Source organism: Dromaius novaehollandiae, chromosome 6, assembly GCF_036370855.1.
Source record: "Dromaius novaehollandiae isolate bDroNov1 chromosome 6, bDroNov1.hap1, whole genome shotgun sequence".
Lineage (NCBI taxonomy): Eukaryota > Metazoa > Chordata > Aves > Casuariiformes > Dromaiidae > Dromaius > Dromaius novaehollandiae.
The window spans coordinates 33,029,110-33,044,323 of NC_088103.1; the positions used below are offsets into that span (position 1 = coordinate 33,029,110).

General features: G+C 41.8%; 1 protein-coding gene across 16 annotated transcripts in view; it reads right to left on the minus strand.

The window, feature by feature from the left end:
- BTRC (beta-transducin repeat containing E3 ubiquitin protein ligase) overlaps positions 1 to 15,214 on the minus strand; it is a 124,360-nt gene that overhangs the window by 52,879 nt on the left and 56,267 nt on the right. For all 16 annotated transcript variants that reach the window (XM_064514141.1, XM_064514147.1, XM_026102879.2 and 13 more), the window contains one exon: positions 10,568 to 10,657. In XM_064514141.1, coding sequence (XP_064370211.1) covers positions 10,568 to 10,657 — 90 coding nt within the window. The remainder of the gene's footprint in view (positions 1 to 10,567; positions 10,658 to 15,214) is intronic.

Consider the following 15,214-nt stretch of genomic DNA (forward strand, 5'->3'; position numbering starts at 1 on the left):
CTCTTTTTTGCTGCTTAAAGACACATGGCATGCATAGTATTTTTAACTAAGGAGTCTCATTTCAAATATACGCCAAGGAATCTTATTTCAAACATATACTAAATAAGGAGGGGAGTTATAAAACAGGCAGCCCCTTACTCTAATTTTATCCGTCTCCCTCCTCTTCTTTCCTTGATGCAGTGAAACTTTAAATCCAGCACCAAACCCTGCCTCTCTCCATTTCTCCTCTTTTTTTTTTTTTAAACAGTGATCAACATTTTCCTAAATGACCCCCGAAAGGACCTAGTTCTAAACTACTCATTAGTAACAGCCACGTTTGCAATATTAACCTGGATGCGGCTGTTTATTAAGATCTTTTAAGGGGTTTCGAATGAAGACACACTGCCGGTGTACAGGGAGCACAGAAGGGGTAATTTAAAACCCGTGTTTTTTCCTCCCCCTCGCCGAAAACATGCCCAGCATTGTGCAGCTGTGCTGCCAGCTCCCGCGCTCCCTCCGTCCCCGCTCGCGCTAATTAAAAGGTTGATCACAGAACAATGCTCTTCTCATTAATTTGGCCGCTCTGATTGGGCAGGATTCCCGCTCGCTCCGCCTGATCCTTTCCACGCTGCTGAAGTTAATGTGACAGGAGCCCGAAGATGGATTACCCGCTGCCATATTGCCCATCACCTCCAATCAGGAGCTATCCGGGTAAACTGATTGTTCTAATTTGCTCTCATTATTTTTACAATATCAGGAGAAAATAACGCACACAGCTCACTGTCAAAGCCATGAAAATCAGCCATTAGTTAAACCCTGACACTGAGTGGCTTTATTAGAAGCGCTGCAGCTTATTGATGTGGCTTCTGTAAACTAAGATAATACCTGCCCTGTTTAAACGTGCTTTTTTGGTACGTATTTATGTCGAAAGAAAATATTTATCAGGATACTTTTGGCAACGCTCACCGTCTCAGCCTGTTATTTGGATATGCCGGCGTACAATGAAGATTAAGAACAATAGAGCCTTGAGTGCCACATAAAGAATGGCAAAATATGCCGTATTACCCACGCAGAAGCCTGCCTGCACAGCTCGGCTCTTATTTTACAGTTTAAATAAAACCCAGCTCATTGCTAAGACTCCAGGTGAGTATGTGAACGTGTCCTAAAATCACGCCAACTGCTGTGCTAACGTAAAGACAAACACGTTACAGCCGTAATTACGTGGGCTGTACGCACAAGGTCAACGATTTGGTTTGAGGGTTTTTTTTTTTTTTTTTGCTAAGCCAAAGAGCTTACATAGCCCAGCATCGACTGGCGGGCAGCGAGAGCAGGAGTTTCAAACGCGGCGAGAAACTGTTTCATGCAGCTGGGCGCTCTTCCTCCCCTACGAGAGAGCACTGTGTCACTGCGCCCGGGGAACGAGCCAGAGCAGAAATGTCACTCCACACTGAAGCCTCCCAGGATTCCTCAGCTAGGAAATGAATAAAGTATTGTTAGCAGTATGAAGTCAGGCATTTTTACACTAGAGCGGTCCTAAGGACTCCATTTAAAATCCCAGACCGCTGGAAGTCTCTACACTGTAGATAAAGGGACTTGCATTATTTTGGCTGCTGCCTATCTGCATCTTAGCAGAGGGAAATGCTAAATAGAGGGATTAACAGAAATATGATATCTTAAATCTCGCTACGTGTAAACCCTAAACTGGCGTCTGCGATGCTGTAACTCGCAATGTGCTCCAAGAGTGACAGGCAGAGCACAGCAGACTGATTTTACTTTTAAATAATACCTAAATTAGATTAGTTCTTTGTGTGGATCTGCATGAACCAGAGGGGACATTCATCATTGTGCCAAAAAAGTTAAATTCACTGGGGTACGCTCAAAGTGAATGGTTCTAGACCTACGTTTTATCTCTCAGACACATCATCAAGATGCTGTGCCAATATGCATGAAGCCAGCTAGGAGCTGCAAGAAAGACAACGGGAGAGTAACTGGATACCAGAAAAGGTTTAATTTTTCCCTTTGTAGATTATGAATTGCTTGGGACAGGATCTGTGGCTTCTCTATCCTGTACAGCACAGAGCAGCTCTTTCACCACTTGAGCTCCTTTTTTAATATTTAAATGGATTAAACATAAGGAAGTGTATTCTTCTCCCTCTCCATCCAAAACAGATGTAATTCTAGTTCCCCTTCCTCCCCCTGCTGTAATTTAAAACACTACAATTTTCATTACTGCTTTTTAAAATATTTTTAAAAGCTCATCAGCTAGGGTTTTGTGAACTGGGGTTGATTTTTCTCCTTCCTCCTAGAAAAGCCACCTCCCAGCTTTGTTTGCTGTTTCTTTTGACCCTTCCTAATGGGTTTCTCTTGGAGGGGCGTGCCACGCTTTTCTCCTTAAAATTCCTGCACTGAAAGCCTGCACCACACCACACTCCACAAAACGTGCTGATGGCACAAATTACAAGCCCCCAGCCGAACACTCCAGCCCCCACCATTCGGGCAGATTTATGTGGGCTCTTGCCGACGTTATTACAAGTCAGAGTTTATTGGGAAATTGTTACATTATGCGGAGTGTCTAACAAATTGCTTATGCTGCTATAATTGGATTACAACAGCCGCTTGCTCCCACCGGTAAGATTAGGCAAGTAGGACTCCTGCCGATCTCTGAGCGTTAGCAGTAATTTTATTTGCCTTGCCTCTCTCTTTCCTAACAACATGCCTCTTTCCCTGCCAGCTGTCTGCTGAAAAGGCACAGGCTTGTTCCTTGGCCCTAACAATGCAATTACAGCCCTGCAGATCGCACTGTTTGTGCATTAAGTACAGAGCCAAAACGAGGCGAATTGATCGTTTGACTTTTGGAGGAGCCATGTGATCTCTGCGTGCCGGTGATCCGGCATGCATCAGTGGGCAGTGCTGCAGTACATGCCTGATGATGAACCTGCTTCATCCCATCTCCCCTCCCCAGCCCGCTCCTAACGGTACAGACGTCGGAACTTCCCCCATATTAATCCAGATTGGTCTACAAAAACGGGCTCATTTTTATCAGCTCCCTCGCTAGCCTAAACTCAGAACTCATTTTGCCTTCTGAAACGTGACACTTGGCCACACCATGGCATCCCTGCAGTGGGCGACAGTATGAAATGATTATTCCAGCATTTCACGCCAGAAGCTTTCATGCAAGAATTTGTCTTATTTTTCTAATAACTTCCCCTTTTGATTCTTGCATTTGAAAAATACTGAAAACATATCTAGTCAATGCCATGACGATGGCATTTACATTCTGCATCATCTCTGTGCCACTGCAAGCAACCACTCCGGAAGGGACACTTCTTAATCATTGTTTACCACTAAAACCATCAATGATTTATATTACAAAATGTTTTACATTTCCATCATGACAGATCCCAGAGTACTTTAGAAGTGCAAGCCCAGTTTCATAACTCTTACCCTGGTGAACAGTCCTTGGGAGTTTAATGTGACAGTGCCTTGAATGAAGACCTCGGGACTGCAATCCTTTATGCAGACTATCACCAAAACACAGCAAACGCTTGGGGTGGAATTACAGCGTGTGACACTACACTGCAATACATGTGCAGGGGAACTTTGATTAAGGGTGCCAGGTCAAGCTCTTATCCTCAAAAGATTTCCATTATATTTTCATTACCTGTACAGTGACAGGATCACAAGTTGACTCCGGCTGGAAGGGACCTCAGGAGGTCGCAAGTCCAACCTCCTGCCCAAAGCAGGGTCAGCTTTGATGTCAGACCAGGCTGCTCAGCGCTTCATCCAGCCTGGTCCTGAAAACCACCAAGGATGGAGACTGCACAACCTCCCTGGGCAACCTGTTCCAGCTGACTGTCCTCATCACAAAAAAGTATTCCCTAATGTTCAGTCAAATCTGAGAGGGAGTTTCCAAGATCTCTGTGGGGGCCTCTGCAAGGTTTACTGAACTCAGCTTCGCAGGTCACACAATTTGGTTTCTCAAGATCCCAAAGCTGGTGCTCCAAAAAGTAAAAGCATCTCCACTCAGCTGATTGAACTCTGGAATTATTTTTCATATCAAGACTGAGGTATGAGAGCAAAAAGATCTACTCACTTCCCCACATGACCATCCTTATTGCAGAGCTGTAAGAATTCATCTCTGGAATACTCTCAGGGACCCTCAGCTATAAAGCAATTTATGAGAGCTAAGGATTAAATTAATATTTCTTCAATGTTTCTTTTACACTTAAAAAAAAGCGAGGGTAATTCTTCTTTAATTTGTGGGTTCACTGACACACAAAATGATGTTGGGCAGTAAGAGAAGCAGAAAAAACAACTACTTCACAGTGTTTGCATAACTGAAGACTGAAGAAGCCTGTTTACACGTAGTTTAACACTCAAAAGAAACTCTGAACAGCTGAAATGCCTTATAAATAGCTCAGACCCAGAGGAAGTGCAAACGTCTGCATTGTGAATTGTAGATCTTAATTACAGACAATGGCTGGTACAGCAAGTAGCACAGAAAAAAAAGTGAAACAGTTGCACTGTTCATGGTTGGCAATAATTCTTCAGGAAAATATTTACTATCAATCAGTTATGAGAAAAGGGACTCTGCGCTCATAAAACAGCACGTTGCTTCTCATACCAGGACCATTTTGCTTCAGCATAATCTGAATTTAAACAGCTTGTTTCCTGCGGATATAATTTTGGAAATAAATAAAACAAGTCTATCAAAATCTGGAGAATGTGTATGGTGGGGTGGGGTGGGGGAGCAGGAATATCACATTTCTTCTTCAGTTATTTGCAAAGAGATTATTAGAGATGGGTGGGGGGGAGCTAAAGCATAAAGATTGTCTTGACCTAAAAAAATAAATAAATAAAAATGAAATCCACAATTAAGATAAAAACAGACATATTGCTGTGGAAGGAAGATCAGTATTAGGTCAAAGCTTTTACCTAAATTTCTGATTCTATCTTCTGCTTGAGTTGTCTAAATATTGAGAATTCTGTGCTGCATTCATAGTTCCAAAGCATCTTATGAACATTAACTAATCCTCAGCAATGTCCCTGTAATATAAACCATTTGCATTACCCTCATTTTACAGAGAATACCCAGAACCAAATAGTAAAGTGACATGCTTAAATCCCCCTCAGCCAACGGCAGAGGCGGCGTTTATTCAGTTTGCAATTCCTTTCCATCCAAATAATGTTCCCAATAACTGGAGTCCCAGAGAAACGCATATCCAACATACAAAAGGAAACACTGCTACCGAGGCTTTCCGAACTGGAAGCATGTTGGCTGACATTTCCTCCCCATCGTTACACACAGGAGCTTAATACTAAAAATTAAGATATGGAGCAATATACTTTATAATGAAAACAGTTGAAGGGATATTAGCAAACAGAAGGTAGTTACTCAAATAATATTCTTCTAGGATTAAATTGCTCTAATTCCAATCTCAAAGCACTGGAGAGACTTGAAAACAGTGGAAAGCTGTGTGTTATTTGAAGATAAACCAACTCAGTCGCATATCACAGCAGAACTCTGAGCTGGTTGCAATGTTCATGCAAAGTAAATGCAGGGACACTCTCACAGAAGAGGAGCCATCAATCTGTGACATAAAAGGACTTGAGAGCACAAGAGGGACACTCTTCAGCTCAATTTGTCCTACTGCCAACTGGAACATTCAGCATGGAACCCTAAATGTTTGCTTTTTAAAGAGTGCTTGCGGTTTCTCCTTTGAATTCGTATAAAAATCCTAAGCTCGATATGTGATTACTATGCAAACTATTTTTATTCTAAAAATGCTGAAGGAGTAGTCATGCAGAAAGAACTCACAAAGGAAGGGAGATTTCAATTACTAACAACTTCCACTACTCCCTGCTTTGGTTGAATCATCCTTGAATGTAGAAACTATAGATATAGCTAAATAATACCATGCATCCTTGAAAGAAAATTTCTTAGAGCATGCTTGAAGTGCCAAGCCTTGTCATGTGTTTCCAGAACTGAGCAGAACATAGCTCTGTCCCCCTGTATGCTACAAACAGGATGCTGAGCAGGCAGAATATTACTGTGGGCTTAACCAGGACTTCTTATCCAAGGATCTCAAAAGCATCATACAGTTAAATTTCACAACATTCTTGCATGGATAGCATCATTCAGCTCCCTTTTAAAGAGGAGCAAGAAGAGCCATCGTGGCCACAGAGAATAAAATCACAACACTAGAAATAAAGGGTATGAACCCTTTATGAATTCCTAGCTCAACAGTGTAACCACTACAGTATACGAATTTAAAAATACAATGAGCAGCAATCGAAGAAGATTCCCTGGAAGACACAGCACGCTTCATATAAAGACCCTGAGAATTCCTTCCGAGATAAATACATGATCAAGAAATAAGAAAATAATATGTGGCTTTGTGAAATAACTTTTCCCATCACAAGAGTAAACTCAGGAGCGCAAACGCAGGACAGTGGGTTTGCTGGGACCTTGAAGAGGAGAACCAGCAATCATATGTGGGTAGGAAAGAATGGCCCGAACCAGAAGTCTGATCTTTCAAGGGTGGTGTGCTGGACTGTATTTTTCTTCCTCCCAATTTCGGAGTGCAGAACTCGGCAGAAGCCTGGCCACGCCGTATGCCATCTAGAACGTGTCTTTGCGCTGCCTTTGGCAGGCGTGCTGCAGGCTGCCTATCCCTGGCAAACATCGGGAAGGATTTCATGTGCAAAATGAAACCGAGAACACTTCTTTATATGGTAGATACAGACAAACCGGAATGGACTGCAGGAGTTACTAAAAAATAAAGACTTATCTACTGAATACAGAAAACGTGTACTGTCTGTAGAAGTGTGTGAGGTCAGCTGCACACCAGACTCTTGCTGGAAAAGAAAAGAACACTTTGAATTAAGAGGACATTTCTATAATCTAGGGAAGTATAAAACCTAACAGATTCCAGCTTAACAGCAAAGCTCAAGCCTAATATAGCCCACATTATGCAAGGGTGAAAAGGTAAGACTGCTCTTTGAAATCAGGAATATATATAATCCATCCAAGCACAGGCTCGGCCAAGGAGACTGGCGACACTTTAGAGCATCCCTCACGGACCGGCAGAAAAAAGTGTGAAGGTCACCACAGAACCGAAGTGGTCCTGGATGCAGAACGGGAGAGAAACTTGTTTGCACACCAAGGAGCATCACAAGAGTCCTAGTGACATGCCAGATGCCAGGGGATTTTTAACTATGCCCCTCTCTAATTGAGGATGAAGCACACACCAACACCATTATCTGGCCTGAAGATACTGGCTCACAAAATATGGAACAAACAATAGGAACAGATGCTCATTTGGCCAGATTTCAATAAGCCTCATTAAAACCAAACACCCTGTCCTTGGAGCTCAGGTTCATGCTACATTTCTACCTTATTTAAGCACACAGCACCAATTCCTGAGAAAGCCATCCACTTGGGGTTGCACACCAGTAGCATCACGAAAGCAACCCTCTCGCAGACATTTTGTGGTTTGCAAAGGGACAAACAGGAGGATTTTATAGGTATGTGTGTGTAAAAAATTAGAAAATGCACTTCCTTTTTAAAAGCATTAGGCTGAACATACATCACACTTGTTGAACACTCAAAGGCAATAGGTGGAAAAATACCAAAAGATTGATGGAAAAACTGCTGAGAATGAAAGAGAACTGATGCTACCCATCACACAGGTGACGCGTGCCAAAACATATAATCCCTCCTCTTCGGTCAAAATACATGCACACTTGAAACAACTGCTGCTGCTCCTCATCTAACTGATTGTACCCAAATATGTCCAAGTGCTATACCACAAAGTTTCAGAGGACAAATAAATGCCAGAAAAGCGGGGCTAAGAACAACATACAGAGACTCATGAAAACTTGACATTCTGATTTTATTTTTAGATGTCTGAATAAAACTAGGTAACCCATAGGCTTGCAAAAGCCACTGAGCACCTGGCTGCAGACAGTAAGCACGACATCAAATAAAAGACCGGGCAGGCAAGGTTTCCTAACAAACACAGGCTTCCCCGAGTGGCCAGGAGACAGCAGCCCTATACCACACTCTGTATTTGAAAATGTATACATGTTTATTTTAAGCTTCTTTCTTTTTCCTCTGTTTTAAAAAGAATGCCAGTTATTAGGTTGGTAAGTTACAGCTGAAGGTCTGTACAGAGGCACTCATCCACAAGAAAGCTTGATGGATGGACAGTGGTTTAGTCTGTAAAAAGTTATCTCAGTATTGATATATGTGGCCTCAAGGGAAACTGCATGTCATTCTTTGAACAAACTTGAGAAACATCAAGCACATGATCAGCAAACGGCATTAATATAGTTGTCACAGGGCACAATTTTCTTTCTTGCAAGTAGGTGCAGAATCAGGAATTGTTTTTTCTGTAAAAACACTCTCTCTTGCAGACTAACTGACACTTCTGACAAGCACGTGATAACGCTGACTGTGATTCCCAGCCAGGGCTCATACTGCAGTGCAGAACCAGGAAAGGTAAATTGTGATTTCCAAATTAATCCTCCTCATCTTCCTCTGCCAGTTAAAAAAAAAAAAAAAAACAATATCGGACAATACGCTTGGAAAAGTGCTGCAGATACAGAAAGCCACACTTATCCTTCCCAGTATTCACTCTCCTGAGAAAACATTTTAATGTCCAAGGCTGTAAGACACATCAATCACACAGGATAAAACTCACCATGTGCAGAAGGCTAAGAGAAGGCCTCTGAACTCCTTAAATCCCACTTAAGCCTTTCACCTAGGGTACATTTAACAGTTGTGCCATTTGCCTATGCCATCACTAAGCCATCTGCATCTAGCTAACTGGATTTATAAATGCTTCAACACTTTTGGAATTTGAAAGACATAAGCTTTCTTAAAACCTATTTCACTTTGTTTTGTAGCTGGAAAGGCACAGGAAAGGAGTACAATGGTGACACAAGCTAGTACTAGGGGAAATATATCCCCAGAAAAGTCCTATTTTTTTTTTTATATATATACACACACACACACACACATATATATATGGTAGGACAACATACATGAGACAACACTTGAAAACATATACTTTCCCAACTCAAAACTTAGGAGAGTTTTCAATTTGGGACATTACCACTTTAAAGGGATGTTTCTTCAACTAAAAGAGGCATCACTTTAATTAGCAGCTGTAGTTCTTGCACATCCTGGCTCCTTAGTAGGATGATCAGGTTGAACAAGGTGCTACAAAGCAGGTGGGGTTGAATGGGTTTACTGGAGCTTGCTGTGAGCTGCTTCATGACATGATAACAACGCTCTGTGCCCATGTATTTCAGTAAGAGCTGCTCTGGTGACTTGCTTAAAGAGCTTCACCTACTTTGTATCATAAGGGGCCTTCGGAAGCAATGTGCAACACCAACAGTCTGGGGCTGGGAATGCAGGTGCTGGGATTAAGTATCAGCACTTTGTACCAAGATTGGTAGCTTCTCTCAGAAGCGCCTCTCCCTTAGAAGGTAACTTCGCATGCCAAATGCAGTTTACAAGCACTAGGCCACCTGCGAGCACCACAAAAAACCTCTATGATGGCCAATTCATTGACAGAAAATAAAAGTGATGGGACATCCAAATTTCACCAGCGGAATCACAGCAAAGATTTAGCCTGGGAAATTATTTTAAAGGTACACAAAAGTGGGCCATGAAGGGACACGGCACATTTAACAACCATTCAAAAGTAGGAGAAAAAAGGAACTTCAAGAAGATCCAAAGAACAAATAAACGAAAGAGAGAACAGGCTTTACAGTGGTCTGGTTGTGGCGATAGAGGAGCAACAAAATGCCAGCTGGTTTCAGTAACAGATGGCTGCATGCACTGAGCTGTCCTGCATGCTCATTCTAAACTTCCCTGCAGTGGAAATACAAAGCTGATGCAAGGCTAAACGCATCCTTTGCACCAGCCTTTTTATACATATTGCATCATGGTTGGAATGTTTTCCATTCACAACCAACCATGCATGTATCTTATTTTATACTAGATACACTGAGTTTTAAGAAAAGAGAGTGGTTACTGGCACCTCAACTCTCCCATTCACATTTCTTTTATACGTTAATATATCCATTTTATTCCCATTTCCACTGTCATCTCTCTCTCTTCTGCTTCTCCTAAATACAGCATTCACTTTATTTTAATTAGAAGGCCTTTCTTTACAATTCCTTCTGCTCATCCTCTCTGGTAGCTAAGAAAGGGAACCATGATACAGAGAGTTCTCATGCAGTAGTTTTAGAATATATCTGGACATTTACCATTTAACGTTGCCACAGCTAATTACATGGCAGGAGTAGGTCATCCCATTGGAAAAGCCTATTACTTGCATAGCGAATGAACCTTCAATCCCGACAACTCAGGACTGAAATAATCATTTCCAAGAGAGTAAAACAGTAGTTTGCCAGCTCTGAAAACTCTACAGTGAAGAACAGAAAAAATTAAAATATTTGCTTTCTGTTTGGATATTTTTCCTAAGTGTAACTTCAACAAGAGTTTTTCTTTGCTTAACAGTAACAAAATGCCTTAAAAAAAAACCCTGAAAACCGAAGCCGTTCTGTTACTTACTTTGGCCACACAATTTTCAGTCTTCATAGCAGTGCTTCCAAGACATACTGTTTCCTGGTTTAAGCACAGTCTGGCACAGCTGTTGTAGGTCTGTGGGAAGATTAAAAAGGTTATGAATAGAAGAACACAAATTTTATTTTAGGCACCCCATTTTTGGCACAAAAACCTGCAACAAGTCCATGAAGTCATTCTACTCCATTCCTGAACCATTTCCTTTCTCCTAAGGTGTGAAAGTTTTGAACCCACACAAGCTAGTCTATATCCAGAACCAATGCTGAGGGCACGCATTTCCTCTGTGCAGCTATGTGTCTTTTTATACTTCTGAGATACAAAGACTGGAAAAGTTTTTCTCTTCTTTTCCTTTTAAAAAGAAAAAAATCTGACCTCGGCCATGCAGTATTTTGTGGAAGACTCAACAGCTAAATAACTAAAGCACAGAGATTTCTACATGCTAGTTATCAAAGCAGATAACAAACGTTAATACAAATCTCGCTTCTTTATCAGTTAAAATATACAGGGGCAGTACAAAGGTTACACTTGGATGTGAACAAAAGCATGCCTGATCTCACCTGTTACATTCATTCTCCCAACTTTGGGAAGCTCATTCTTTCCAAGTAGAATATCTTATTAATTCATGAGCACCTGCACTGGGGACCCTCAACCAGGACTGCAAATTTTGGGAGCCTTTGTAAAATGTGTTTCTCACAGCACCTCCCTTTTTTGATGTCTGCATATAAACAATACCCAGTTAAGCATGCTTAAAATTATGCTTTAGTTCATTTGGCTATTTAAACTAAGATGCATGAAGAACTCAGGACCTTCTAATGGAGGCTTTCCCTCCCTTACTTTCAACATCATCTTAATTACTACTTGATTAAGCTCACATTTTACTAGTAGGAGGGGGAGGATAGCAGCACCTAAGAGCTCCAGGATTGGACTAAAACCCCACCATACGAGGCCTTGCACTGAGAGAAGACAATATTCCCTGCCCCAAAGAGCTTGCAATCTGTGTACTGACCAAGAGATGGATGGACAAAAGAGAACAACAGAAAAATACCAGTGGGGCAGACAGCAATCTCTGTGCACCAGCTGCTTACCCAGTCCTTCATAGCAGTGTTCCCAAGAAGCTGGACTGGGTAAGCAACAAAACTTGCAGGCAACAGTGACATGGCAAGGGCTCCTCAATCTCGCTCGGCTCCAAAGCCAAGTCATCAGAGCAATGGTTCCCTCCTGCCCTGCTCTCTGTGCCAAGCACCAACCAACCAAATGATCTCTCCTTTTCCTCCCTCTGCCACAGGCCTGACACTATGTGCAAGACGGAGCCGAAAGCAACACACAAAACAGCAGAGGAAAACACTGCCAAGGATGTCAAAAAGGCAAAACCTTTCAAACGGATTAGAAGAGGTTTAGGCTGGGCAATAGAAGATCGGTCCATGCACCCAGTGGTCCTAACCCAGTCTGCAGGCTCGGGAGGATGGTGAGCACTGACGGATGGGAACTGGGTGATCAGAACCAGGGGAAGCAGCGCTCACTGTTCACCCAGGTTCTTCTGATCCTCGTTAAACACTCATTACTGCCCACCACGGAAAATCAGCACACTGATTCAGGCAGATCTGTACTGGTCTGATACTGTACAGACACTCTAGTGGCAGTTCAGGAATTCACGGCCCTTTCCATCTATATTTCTTTCCAAACACTTTTAAACTTCATCATGAAACAAACAAAAAGGAGCACAAAATCCCCATTTTCTTCACTGCTTTATCACTTTACATTTTACTTCTCAGTGAGCTCTCTAACCAGAAAAGAACCAGTGACAGACAGGAATGCACAATATCCTGGCTCCAGCAGATCTCCTTACAAGACATAACACTGATATCTGCTGCGACTAGCAGCCAGCTAGCAATTTCTGACTCTGGATGCAGAAGGAGAAACTGAAAAATTCAAACACATGAATCCTTTCAAAGCGCCGTGCAGACGAACAGAGTGCATCTTTCAGCAGGGGAGGTTTAGATTCAAACTGGGATTAGCCCACAAGCAAACAGAAGTCTGACGGACTCAACTTAGCCTCTTGCAAATATTTGCCAACACCATAAAACCATCTCTCTGGTATGCGCAGCACTTTCTCCTCAGAAGAGAGATCAGAATAACACAGCATAAACTATTATAAATTGTGGCTTAGATGGAGTGGCTCAACTGGTGGACAGAAAGTTGACACCATCTGCTTTGCACTAATGTGCACACAATACCACGTGTTATTTTATAAGCATCGCATTAGTCAAATCCAACCTAGATTCTGAAGGCGAAAAACTGTGAATAGTTGATAAGATTTTTTATTCACTATTTACATTTCTGTAAATTTAACCCATCTGTTTCACCATAAATCTGTGATCTTTCATTTGCAATTTCATTCCTAAAATTCCAGTACTGGTATTTCTATACAACTTACCTACTGCACATTGTACATTTGAAGAGAGGCCCTGACTCACAGAAAGCTAATACTAACTCCACTTTATGTATGGAAAGCTCAGCCACAAAAACTTACACCGAAAGGAACTTACACACATGGAAGCCTGTGGCACAGCCATGAACCAAACTCAGGCTTTTTCCCTCCCAAGACAGGTATGCACAAACAAAAAAGCTTTTTAAAAGCCAGGTTTACAACAGACTTCCTCTCATATTAGCAAATTGGCAAGAGCTGACAGTCCAAGGACAACATACAAAGTAATAAATGCTAAATCTAAAAAAATCTAAAACTTTCTGAGAAGGAAGGAAGCTCACTACACTACTATACAGAAGGTATGAGTATGTCAAAATACAACTACAAATATCTATTCCAATGTACTGCTTAACTTTTTCATTTTCATTCACACAGAAGACAGTACGTTTTAGTATGAACGGCAGTAACAGTATTTCCAGCATAACAAAACAATTTATTCATCAAATCCCACAACGCAAGAGCTAGAGACACTTGATGAAACTAGCTGAGGATAAGTTTAAAACAGAAGAAAGAAACCCTTCTTCACATGGGCAACAGTGAACTTCTGGAGCTTGCTGCCATGGGATGGTACGGACGGAAACAACATCAGCAAGCAAAAAAAGAGATTAAACAAACTCACAGACAGCAGGTCCACAGAGTACCTGGCAGGGATATCCCCTTGACATCCTAGCACAGCAGCTGTGGAGGCTGCAGGAGAAGGAGGGGAATGGACCACAGAAAGTAGCCAGACTTGTTTGCTCTCCCTAGACAGCATCTTCCACCGACACTGTTGTTGACAGCGCATTGGCTGCGCGGACCACAGGTCTGACCAACTTGGCGTTCCTGTGTTCTTAGTGCCTCTCGGTCCTCAGATAACAATACCACAATGCTTAAATCTCTCCTTCCCAGTGTTTTCACCCACAGAATGGGGACAAGAACATACTTCTATTGTGAGGATCAACTTTTGTACAGTAATTTTACTAAGTAAACATCTATGCAACTGCTAAATTACCAGACAACCATTTAGTCCTTCAGTAGCTCTGTTCCTCAAAAAAGCCGGGGGGGGGGAAAAATTAAAAGGAGTATGTATAATGGAATCAACCCATTTCAGACAGATTTGAGAGCAAAACATACCAACAGCGATCAGCAGCTCAATGTCCATTACTGCGTTCATAAAGTTACAAAGTTCCTCTGTTCTTATTTGCACATTCTCACTGAAGAATGCACTCACTTTGTGCAATGAATAAAATGATAGATGCCAGAGAAGATGCATGTGGATGTTCTACAATATATTCGAAAAGGTCTCAAGCAAAAACTTGGAAGAAAACCTAGCTTCCTTAAAGTCCAGGGGAAAAAAAAGGTGAGTCACTGTACTTAGTAGGCTTCAAAGGAAATGTATTGATACTGATACAAAGACACTGCATCTGAGTCATGAAGTCACAGGTCATAAGAAGCTGGGAGAATACATTGTGGAAGTATTACTATATGGTTGCCCTGTTCCAAAGTATCTCCACGGGCAGCACTTATTGGCTACCCTCAGACACAAGATGCTGGCATAGGTGGACATTTGGCTTCATATGGTACTCTCACAGTTGTGTTCATACGCTAACGGTTACTAGTAGAGTAGATCTGAACGAAAGAAAAATGAATATTGTATCATCAAGTAGTAATTCAGAGCTCTACACTTCAGGTGAAACACTTGATGATGTCTCATGTTACCCTGCAGCGTCACAGTATCTCCTTTCATTGGTTCAGGTGCCCATGGAATCACTGACTAGTCTAGAAGAAAAACACAAAAATCAAAACCAGAATCCAAGTCTCGGAAAAGCAAATCTCTCCCTTCACCTTTATAGCTCAACCCTTTTAAGAATCTCATCTAGCTTGCACCAAAACTGTTCAAGTTTTTCCTCACCTTTCATCAAGATAAGAGGTTTCTTCGCCATGGGAAAGCACTCTGAAACGGTAGCCTGGTTCAACGCCACAGGCAGATAGCTTTGCGTTGGAGTGCTTTAATATGTTTTTATATTGCAAATAAAGCATGCAAACATAAACCAGTTTGTTGAAAACTACCCTCTTTGTGGAAGCTGGCTGTAATTCTGAACAAGTTTTCAATTTTCGCACTGCTGCTAGGGTAAAACATTTTAAAGAGTTTAATTTTTACAGTGGCTCAA